The sequence below is a fragment of the Lepisosteus oculatus genome, chromosome 7, assembly GCF_040954835.1.
Source record: "Lepisosteus oculatus isolate fLepOcu1 chromosome 7, fLepOcu1.hap2, whole genome shotgun sequence".
Lineage (NCBI taxonomy): Eukaryota > Metazoa > Chordata > Actinopteri > Semionotiformes > Lepisosteidae > Lepisosteus > Lepisosteus oculatus.
The window spans coordinates 34217727-34229899 of record NC_090702.1 but is presented as its reverse complement, the minus strand read 5'-3'; the positions used below and the strand labels follow the sequence as shown (position 1 = coordinate 34229899).

General features: G+C 37.2%; 1 protein-coding gene across 3 annotated transcripts in view; it reads right to left on the bottom strand.

Annotated features, from left to right (window-relative positions):
• LOC102689674 (protein PHTF2) overlaps nucleotides 1-12173 on the bottom strand; it is a 93731-nt gene that overhangs the window by 35958 nt on the left and 45600 nt on the right. For 2 of the 3 annotated variants that reach the window (XM_015352647.2, XM_015352649.2), the window contains exons 3-4: nucleotides 6209-6265; nucleotides 5876-5887 (exon numbers count right to left, since the gene is read on the bottom strand). In XM_015352647.2, coding sequence (XP_015208133.1) covers nucleotides 5876-5887; nucleotides 6209-6265 — 69 coding nt within the window. The remainder of the gene's footprint in view (nucleotides 1-5875; nucleotides 5888-6208; nucleotides 6266-12173) is intronic. The other variant, XM_015352648.2, reaches the window with a different exon arrangement.

Genomic DNA, 12173 nt, shown 5'->3' with positions numbered 1-12173 from the left:
TATATGCCCTAAAAAGCAATTAAAAAATCATTCTTTTTTTTTACTACATAATATTTCCATTAAATGGTTGGTAACCGATAACTGTATTCTCACTGTAGCAAGTGAAAGATATGGAAGCTCATTAAAAGTGTTTGTTTGTTTGACTTAACAGGTAATCAACCTATTTGGTAGGATATTTAAACCCTGATTTAACTGAGATTCCTTCATCTAGGGAAGTGGTTCCAGCACAACCATCCCGCTTCAGAGAAGGAAAACTTGCCTGAACTCTGCCCAAGTATCTGTCCAGTTTTCCAACAACTCTGCCAGCCGACTCTCTGTCGTCCATCACCATTTCAGCATGGCTTTGCACCAGACCAGCGGCAGTGTACCAAACCCTTGCCTTTCAGCCTTGCTTAATAGCAGAGCTTTCTTGTCTTGCTCTGCCCTTTTAGCTGCACCAAGCCTTCAGTCTCCAATCAGCCCGACTGCTTAGTGCACATCCTTATCTAGTTCAGCTATTTCCCTCAGCTCTAGTGTCTCCTAGTGCCTTCACTGGAACCAAGCACAGGGATTCCTCAGCCTGTCCAACAGATGCAACTATGAACATCCACGTGCCGCAACATAACAGTTACTCACCAATTTCTAACAGCATTTTATTGCTATAAAAGAATCAACCCGTTTGCCAGATACTGCTAGGATTCATTCAAACTACTAAAAATACTCCAGTGTGAATGAAAGGTGTGCAATGAACCACAGAAGACCTGCTTTCTTTCAGTTATTAAGAGGAAATACACAGCAGTTTACCTCACATTATTAAACTTAACTGCAAACTGTAGTACGTATCACTGTCAGGCTCATAAGAGCAGCCTGAGATTATGTTGTGTGATACATTTTTTATCACAAAGTTAAACAGCTGTCAAAAATTACCTATTAAAATAATTTAACATACTGAATTAAAGGATAAAATAAATCACAGAGAAACATTATAGACACAAAGCAAATATCCACAGAATGTTACAGAATGTTTTAAAATGATATTTTACTTTGACACTGTAATAAAATACGACTAACAAATGGTAGGAGGCCGCAGTATGCATGTTAATTATCCTGTATTCTCTAGGGTACTCAAGGACACCTGCACAGACTAGAATTGGGAAGCTCAGGCATACAATTGTAAAACAATTATTTTCATTAAATCATTGTTTTAGTTATTATTTATACGTTTATATATTCTTTGGCTTATAGAGACAAATTGTATCTGCCACTGGTTTTTGATTAAGATTTTTTTCTCTCTTTAATTGTGGGTTGCCATTAAAGGTGGAGGTGGGAGTGAAGAGGTTAGGGCAAAGGTGTTTATTTTGTTTTGTTTTTTTATTACTGTGTTGAGCACAAAAAACAAAAAATATTTTTAAAAAAGGGAAGAATTAAGGTAACACTGGTTCATCTTTCTGTCTATTGGAGGCAGATACCCCACTTCACACTAAGCACTTATCGCACTAAGCACACATTTGTACAAAGAGCAAGTGGTGAATTCCATGCACACCAGGATGTCACAGTTATCAAAACTTTCCATTTTGATAAGTCACCACAAGGAGTTAAAGAAGCTGTCAGTAAAAGAGCTGCTGTTTTGTAATAAACCATAACATATGTAAAAAAATGATGAGTTTCCCTTTCCAATTTCAGAACTTGAACAGGCTCCAGTCCTGCAGCAGAAAAATCAAGTATTGTATCCACAAAAGACAAGAAAGCAAATAAAAACGACACAAAAGGTTTACAAGAAATCAAGGTTGGGGTTTTCAATCATTCCAATAGCCACTATTGTGACAGAGGAGAAATTGCAAAATAAGAATTCTGTACATGGAGAAGTCTGTAACATTAGTCTGTAAAAATAGCTGTTATTCAGTTTAAAACACAGACACTTTATTAGCAGCTTAAAGGGTGCTCTGAGAGATTGTTCTGTTAGGGTCCACTTTATGGAGTTGTGAGTCATTATGCAGCCTGAATGGGCACAAATAGTATCCAAAATAGAAAGTATCTGCGGTTGGTGACTCAAGAACTGAAGATCTTCTGAGGTGGATCAGTAAATCCAAAGATCAACAACAATAAAAATATTGTTGCCTCCCCCCCCCCAACTTCAAACACTGTTTCTTCTCACACAGTAGCTGCATACAATGGCTCCACTGTTCTAATTAGGCCTAAAAATCTAACAGTTTAGAACAAGAGACTATGTACAGCTCACAATCTTAAAATCTGTACCATCAAAATAATTAAAGTTTCTGAAAATGCAGGGAATTTGTGTATTGTGACAAACCCAGGTGTTGGGGTATTGTAACGGGATCTTTAAAATAGGTGAGCCCAGGAAAACAGACAAAAGTAGCCATAAAGTACAAAACCTCTTTTAATTGCAGTGTGGTGATAATAAACCAAAACACAAAATAAAAACCCAAGTTCTCTTTGAGCTCCTAACTGAACTTCTTCTCTTCATCTCTAACAACAGACGGACAGTTAAACTGGCAAATTACTTTCCAAATATGGTCTCTTTATCAAAGTTTAAGTTTCACCCAAACACACACAAAGCAGATTGGTTGCTTTATTCCTTCTAACATGGCTGGGTAGTTCGTTCTGTATGTTCACAACCCTTTGACCCTGTTCTCGATTGTAAATGCACTTACAGTATTCACAGTTGCCATTTAAGTCCCCTGGTTCCTGTGGTACCACAGAGAACTGTACTCGGACCAATATTACTCTTTTATCATCTCAATGCTACTATTTTAATATATTAAGTAACTAGTCATATTTGTAGATTATACCAAATTAAGAGGATTAGCAAACACTGTAGAACATGCAAATTAAATGAAAAAAGATTAAGAAAAAAAAGATAGAATTCAAGACAAGCATGTGGCAGATTATGTTTGAGGTAGAGATGTGCAGAGTTGTGCAAGAATGCTGCAAAAACTAAATACAAGACACACTGAGCTAGAAAAGAATACTTATGAAAAAGAATAGCTAAACGTTTTACATTTAAATAAAGGTATGCTACATTAAAAAGTGTATAATACATTTAAAAGACCTCATTTTGATTATGTTGTACAATTTTTGTCACTGTTATAGAAAATGTGTTTTTAAGGTCAGCTGTGGATTTATCAGTGCTAATCTTTTGTGGGCATACTGAGTCAGGGGAAAAAGCATAACTTGTTTTAAAGTCATAGGATATCAGATTTAAAAAACATCACTGCTTCTTTTTTTAAAAATTGTGTTTTTTTAAGTTGTAGTTTAGTTGTAGTTGTGGTGTTTTTTTTTTTGTTTTTTTAGTACCCTGTCTGACTTAACAACAATAATAATAATAATAATTGCTTACACTTATATAGCACTTTTCTGGACACTCCACTCAATGCGATTTTCAGGAAATAGGGACTCCCCTCCACCACCACCAATGTGCAGCATCCACCTGGATGATGCGACGGCAGCCATAGTGTGCCAGAACGCTCACCACACATCAGCTATCAGTGGGGAGGAGAGCAGAGCAATGAAGCCAATTCATAGATGGGGATTATTCGGAGGCCATGATTGGTAAGGGCCAATGGGAAATTTGGCCAGGACGCCGGAGTTACGCCCTTACCCTTTTTTGAGAAACACCCTAGGATTTTTAAAGACCACAGAGAGTCTGGACCTCGGTTTTATGTCTCATCCAAAGAACGGATAATGCTGGCCTCACACTACACGACTTTTCCTAGGATTTTCAGTCATAGCCTTCATTTACATAACTGTAAGAAAATCACAGAGAGTTCCAGAGAGCCGCAGGTCGCGCCCGTTACCGTCGTGTAGTTGTGTAGTGTGACAACCCCATCGACACAGTCATAGCGCTCTTAACAGCCCCTACAACTCTCTGCGAGTTGCTACGATAATATCAAACTGGTTTGAGTTTCTCGTAGCGAGTCGCAAGTCGTAGGGGTGGACTCTTGTGTCTGCAACAGTCAACAGCCAATGAACAGTCAACTGGAAGTACAATGCATACAATGCGGCTGCAAGGAAAGAAGGAAAACGAGTGCAAATGGAGGAGAGGCTCATAGGACTTTGGAGCCAGCACAGATGTCTGTTCAATGTTTCGCGTTTGTCGTTTCATGTCTGTTGTTTGTTTACTTTCGTGCGGTACTCGTCCTCTTATTCCTGTGCGCTCCACATTGATTGGCCGCCAAAATGAGGTGACCTCACTGTACTTTTGCAGCGCAATACAAGATTTGGAACCATGATGAAAAGTCGGGAGGGAATTGTGTAATTAGTCACCCCCTGCGATACCTAGTCATATAATTTGACACCCTCTACGACAGAAAAGACAGTGAGAACAACAACTGTAGTTGTTAAATTTGACATGCTCTCTGACTAGAAGTCTTTTCGAGTCATGTAGTGTGATGCCATCTTAAGATAATTCCGATTGCTAGTGCTTTTGCCACAGTCACAGGTAAGTTTCCTTAGCCTGGTTTGTAAGTGTTTATCACAATTATAGAGTTTTGCTCCAGTGGTTTTTACCTCAATTCCCTGCATGGTTTATGATTTTGTGTTACATACAGAGGTGTATCAGAAGGAAGAAACTGGTGAAAACTGAAATAATTATTTAAGATTTTTTCAAATATTTTTATTTTTTCAAAGATAAAATCCATATTTATTTTTATTTTAAATATTTTATTTTTCAAAATAATAAAATATTCAGGTCCAATTGTAAATCTATACATTAGAAGACAGAAATACGATTAATAAGATTTATTTCTGATGTTCGGTGCATTAAAAAATTAGTTTTTGGAACAGGACAAGACCATATAAATCTCACTCAATCATGCCGAAAAACAAATGTGGACAGGTGAATTAAGTAGTTAGTAAAGACGTTTATGATCTGGTCTAAAACAATAACTGCCCATAGCTCTAATGTCAGTGGTTTCATACCAACTCCATCCACTTTTTCATTTTGTTTTCAGAAGATGAAAGACTTCTTAAATCACAGGACTTTTTCAAAAAGAGGTTTTCCAGGCATGAGAGAGTATTTGTTAGTTAACGCCTTGGGTGTGCCTACGCCAGTGTGTTTGAGACCATTACTATGACCAATAAAAAAAATCAAGGTTTTGTTCTGTACATGCCATGTAACCTCCAGCAGCACATTTTACAATACAAATTTACATTTGTATTGACACAACAGACTTTTAAAAGAAAAAAAACTGCATGTCTTTTCACTTTAAAAAACTATAGTCACAACAGCATATATGAAACTGCATCTGCACAGTATGTGCTTTTCACACATTGCTGCCTGGACAGCTAGCCACTTAAAAACATTTTTAACCTGATAGATTTAAAAAAAATGTTTCTTATTGCTACTGGATTCCGTCTATGGTTTATATTCACTTTAATTAATTTTCAGTCACCGTCCTCGGTGGACAAGCTGAGGGGAGCAGGGGTCTTTGGTTCTGTTTATGAAATGGAGTGGGCAGGTGTCAAGGTCTATAGAGGCTGCAGCTGCCAACGGACAGAGAGGTGAGATTTCCTTTGCAGACAGTGGAAGGTTTCAGACCACCGAGTTCCTACTTAAGAATCAATAAGGACCCAGTTCACCCAAGACCTCGTTTCAAGTGTTCTACTTAATGTTTAGATTGACCTACCTGAAGCAGAAGTCCTTATGCAATTAAAATTAGGTAAGAAATTACATGCAGTAAGTGATTAATGATTGTCATAACAAAAGGGGTGTGATCTGATACAGTATTTGTGCAGTATAATGGCTTTTTTATTGATTTCCAACTGTCAACAGTTGGTCACACAAATGTGCATATCGGTTAAGGCAGACCAGAATACCAGAATGCACTAGCTCACCACAGCAGAGCAAGGGGCACAAGCAATCCCCTGAAGTACTCACCAGACTAATAAACTGCACAGAGATGTGACAGCATCAGAAAGGAGGAAAAGCAAACTGCAAACATAAGGTGACTAATCGGGGAAAAAATTACTAACCAGAAAGTCACAAAAGTACATTTTTCAATTAAAGACAAACAGATAGGAGCAATCCCAGCTTTAGTAATAAGAATTTAAGCTTTAGAATTTAGAATAAGAAAATATCTAACAGAAATATTCACAGTACAATTTAGGGATTGGCATGCACTGCAAAAGTATAGACTAATGAGTGTTTTAATAAAGGACAGAGACCAACAATACAGAATTAAAGGACTGCTTATAGACCACAACAATTTACCTTGATTTCTCTTTGTTCTACTGACTTCTCCCATATCTGTTGATCGTAGGCCCCAATCTGTAAACAAAAAATACGTAAATTAGTCTTTTTTTGTGCTTCTGAAGATGCTTCTGCTGTTGGACAGTCAATTCCTTAAGGTTTTAAACAAACCTTAATAAGAAAAATCAGCATACAAATTAAAAGACAAGATCACTCTTAATCTATTTATCACAGAACATCATGATATACACTATATAAGTATGTTTGTCTCTGTGGAGCTTAATCAATTATTAAAATGTTAGTGTAAGAATCCTATATGACTTTACATGGAGGGCAACTACTTTAGAGATGAGATACACCTGGAGAAAATGCAGTGGGAACATAAGGCAGCCTTCAAAAGAACTGTAAAATGAGGTACTCATGCAGAGTTTCAAACTCAGCTCCTGGAAGTCCTCATATTTTCTGTTTTTTTGTTCAAACCTGAGTAGGCAACTAAACAATTAACAATTAAAACAATAAACATATTTATTTTCTATCTTTGATCTATATATGGTATTTATTTTGGTATTTTATAGCTGATTATTCAGAACATTTACTTTATAAGAGGTACAGTATTCTACAATGCACGTCTGCACCAAGTTAGACATATTACTAATTACACAGTTAATTAAGCAATCAGGCTAACGATGTCACTGTGGAGCTCAGGCAGATATAAAACTACAATTCACTATTCACTCCAGGACCTTCACTCAAGAACTTTCCCCATCTTTCATTCCTATGGACTTGTAAATATTATGGTTGAAAAAGAAAAGATCAACAAAGCACATGCACAGGACTCTAAATACAAAAAATATGCTGCAGAACTGTAACAGTAAGCCCGCAGCAGTTGTGTAAACAATGAAAGCTGACACTTAACCAGGCCAATGCTCTGTGAATGTGAAGATGGCAAATGCCAAAGTGCTAAACACGTTAACTGACGTACGCTTTACCACAAGATCTGTGTTCTCCTGGAGACACAAGTGGATATAAAAATGACAGTGATTCTACAGGAGATACATCTTTAAACAAAGGGACAAAACCCTAGTCATGCGGATGATATTGACTCAAAGGGGATCCTTTAAAAAAATCAGTTGAATAAATTCTTGATTAAACAACCAAACAAGCAAGGCGGACCAAATGGCATCCTCTCATTTGTAACTGTTTTTGCACTGTTACATTTTTACCGTACGTTCTACAGTTTAAAAGTTTCAATTTTTTTTTACTCATTCACTCATGAATTAAAATTTTTTCTTTACACCTGACACATTTGGGAAAAAAATCAACCGTCAATCAAGTCAACTTGCATCTTAAACTCTTAAATAGGCAAGAAAAGAAGGAGTCGTCCCCTGGGGCTTGATCTGTCGAGCTGTCGGTCATTTTTCACATCATGTTTTATGGTCTCCTTAATACTTACAGGAGAGTTAGTAGGAAATTAGTGCTCTCGCTGACAGTATTAAAAAGCCCTCAGATGCCTTGCCAATCACATGAGTGACTTCTGAGTTGCAGGCCAAGACACCCCCGCACAGCGCTGCTCAGCCAATAGTCTTCTGCTACTTGGGGGATCACAGTCACTGACAGTACAGAGTACAAGTACCTTTACTGGTGTTAAGGAACATTCTAAACAGTAACATTTTGATGATCTCTTATTCACACTATTACTGTAAGTGAACAATCTTCTTGCCAAGAACAGTTTTTTAAAGATGTTTTTCTGATGTTACATGTGAAAGCAACTATTCAGAAACCACACAATTGTGCCTGAGAATATCTGCTAATTATACAAACAGGCTTTTCATCTGAGGAGCAAGGTTTATTGAAAACTGACATTTAACAGCTCTTTCTAGGTTGAAATTACCATGTATATTTAAGTTCAAACCAAAGGGCCTTAAAGAGTGGTATCTGACAGCTAAGCACACACCAACATTCACATTGATATACAAGAGTACAGTAATGAAACAACATTTTTTGATGTTCCACCTGAAGAACATGCTTGGCATTTATGGGAAAAGCAGCTAAAACTATTTTCTTTAGAAACAATATGATATTTCCTGCATGTCAGATGTCTGTAAAGAAAACTAGACCTAAACCAAAAGACCTTCAACCTCCAGGCTGTCAGCAGACGCTTTACTAGTGTCTGAAAGCTATTCCTGTTTTTTTTAAGGAGCCCAGCGGAGTGCGCTCATACAGTACTTTTAAATTATAGAAACAAAAAAGACATGTCATTCTAAACCTACCACAACTAGAAAGGCAAGATTTATTTACAAACATGTATAAAAAAGAAATATAAACACCATGCATGTAAATAAATATTCATAAATACTCAACAGAATCTTTTTTGTATGTCTAATTTTCTTTCTGATATCAGATCCTGTGCTCTTTTGTAACAGGTTTATTATGCAGGTCTCTGCTGACAATAACTTTGGAATTGATTTTTCTCCGGAATGGTATTGTATTGCACTGGCGTTGTGAGTATTTTTTTTCTCTGAATCCAATCAGACATTCTCACCCCCAACCCCATGATCTCTCGTCCCACACTCAGAGGGCAGGCAGTCCTGCTCCATGGCCTGGCCTGATAACCACAGCTGGAGCTGTCTGTAACTGGCTGGAGCCGACTCGCAGCTGCTTCCTCTAAATATTCACACGGACACTACCAAGTTCTGCAAACTCCAGTTAGAGCTCACCTTGGTCAACTCACCTGACATTTTGTGTGCTTTTGCCATGATTTTACTTTAGTTTTTCAGAGGTTTCCTCTGATATCAACTTTCATTGTGATTTACGACACTGGGCCACACCAATATAAATATGGCTTCTTAAACATTATAGAGGTACAGTATAGAATGGCATTCCAATGAGGTAAAGCACAATGAAACCTATGAAGAACTAAAGTAAAATCATGATGAATCCACATTGAATGTACTTAAGTCTTCTAATAAATTTTCCAAGGTAAAATACACAAAGGGGGAATAAATCAACACAGTTACATTGGTTAAACCAGCTTTTTTACAGAAAGGCAACTCCTGTTGTTCATGTATAAACACTGTTGTTTCCACAGGGAAGGCAATAACCTTAATAGTGATGGCGTTGGTGATAAACTGTAAAGTGTGTATTGGCTTAGACTTACTGTAATTGTAAATCTGTGGGCAGAATACTACACATATATACTTATTAATCATTAAAAATTAAAATGGCTCATCCACTGATTTTATGTTCTAGATTATACAGTTTAGCTTTATGATCTTTATGATTGGCGTTGGTCTCTGCTTCACTCATGTCACTATTTGAGTCAAAACTTCACCAAGTAGAGACCTACAATGGGCAGAGTCCCTCCAAAGTAAGGATTAGAAGGTCATTTTAGGACAACAGATTAAAATAGAAAAACAAGTGAGCATGTAGATTATTGATCAAAATTAATTATATCTTTGCACCTCTGAATACGTTCTATGCTAAACTGTATCTTCAATTAACACACTCATTTGTATACATGTGTACAAGCATACATGTGTGAAAATAATTTAAACCAGCCACATAAAAAGTAATTCTCGTGTTTAGATAGACACAAGATTATTTCTAGCCTGAGAGAAGAGGTACCATGTATTCATTACTGTAGTATTTATACAGTAAGACAGATATTTGTACTGCATGAGTAGTGTTCTAGTCTAAGAAGCATCAAGTCACAGGTACACAATAAATAGTTCTTAATAACTGTGTTGAGAAGTGAGTCTTGAATGGCGTGGCAGAGATCCTGATGCTGGACCTGGGTAGTGGTGTACACTAATCCTCACAGTGCCCTTTAGCAGCAGTGGAAACACTAAATAATTTATTAGTCATCATGAAACATGCATTGCCAAGGAGTCTTGAGAAAAGCCAGTGATACAATTACATTCGGCATGTCGGTGACATATCACCATGGCAATAAACTCAAGTATGCTTTAACTGAACAACCCCTAACATCTGAGGGCCTAGCAGATTAATCAGGCTACAATATAGCCTGAACCCAAGCCAAAGACGGCTTTAGACTTACAAATTCAAAAACCATCCAAAATCCAGCCTCTGGTTTTGTCATATTTTCTTCAGATGATAGTTGTTTTTATGCTTTGTACAGTAAGGCTCTTAAATCTTTATTTGCACCATACTTTAATAATAGGTTATAATATTATTATATTTATAGTGTGTGCCCTCTATTTTTTGCATTGGAAAATCCCGAAGCAGAGAATCTCTGTTTTGTCCAAACAGGAAATGCAAAATAATAAGCCTACATATCATAGCAAGTGGCAAGAAATTAATTATAAATTCTGGAGACCCTGGCACTGTATCTTTGTCCATTGTGTTCACTCCTTCTAGCAATCTGAGACGTACCTGTCAGTAACACAGGAATGATCATCACAGAATGCTCCCTCCTCTGTCTTAATGAATAGTGCAGGAGAACAGGGTATGGCCTGTGCTCTGGTGAATAGAAATATTGGGTTGCTTGTAAGCACATATTGGTGTTAACAATGAACTCTCTTTACACTTCAGACTACAGAAAATTCTCCTCAGCACAGATATTTAAAAATGTCCTTCCAGATTGTCAGCTCTAAGTTATCTTTTCTCATTATAATAATTAAGGGTTGACTGACTGATAGACTGACAGCTCCACAAACTTTATTCTTTCAGACAAGCAGGGATAAAAGACAACCCTCTTTATACTAAAATGCAAAATACTGCTCACTTCAGCTCAGAAATGCTAATCAGACCTCTAAATCACATTGTTTTTGCTGCCCCTTTAGTCATGCTGCAAGATGAGGCTTAAGATGCTCTAAGTTTTATCAGTCAAGAGGAGTTTCAATACCTGACAACACCTATAGTCAAGGGTCTAAAGTACTGTGAAGACATGGTAGAACATGCATGCTTTTGTGCATGCACTAAAAGTCATCTTGCACTTTTAGCCTTAATATAAACACAGTGCAGGGAGTGAGAAATCAGTGACATTTTAATCAGATTACACAAATGAAAACTAAAATTCAGTTTCTGTTGTGTTTTACTTGATTTTATTCAACAGACCACCAAATCAATTCTAATATAGATTGACCAAAGAATAACGACAATCACAATACTAATACCTAAGGGAGCATTTAAAGATGCAGGGATAGAGAACATCATATAATGCCACAGAAATAATATGTATTTTCCATATCATTCTATAGGTTGTTAATTAAACATATTGAATAGTTAAATGAAATACTCTTTGCCTCCCAACTCAAATTCAGTACACTGGAATATGTTAAACTGGGATCTTAACTATTAGTCAGCTTCTCTGCTGGTTACAACAGCATTAGCATCCATGTAAATACTGTCAACAACACAACACCACTCCTAATGACGGCCCTTCTACTACCGTACAGTAGTCCTGCCTACACTACTGTAACTCCCTCTTGGCCAACACCACCAGCCCACTCCAGTTCATCCAGAATACTGCAGCTCAGCTTGTCATTTCTCTTCCTTGCATCTCTCATGCAAATGAAATTAGTGAGACTGAAATGAGTTCTTCTCCATTGCTGCACACATCCAATTCAAAACCCTAGACCTCACCTATCACTGTCTCAACAGGCCCTGTTCATTCTCCTCACTGTCCCCTCAGTGGAGGAATGAACTACCCAAAGAAATCAATCCTTGATCAAAGAAATCAATCAGTCATTGACCTCCTTCCAGTGCATGACCTAGACACCCCTGCTTAGACAACGCCCATTATCATTCCACCTTCAACAGGACTGGACAAATGTTTTCAATTCAGAATCTGATAATCTGCTAATTGCACACATTGTAATTATACAGAGCTGCAATTTACACAGTGAACAACAATTTCTGCATTTCTCATTCACGCACAGCAAAAAAGAGAAGATAAAAAAATCAACACATCTGAACATACGGAACATTTGAAGACAGCCTTCAAATAAGAATTCAGACCAATCAT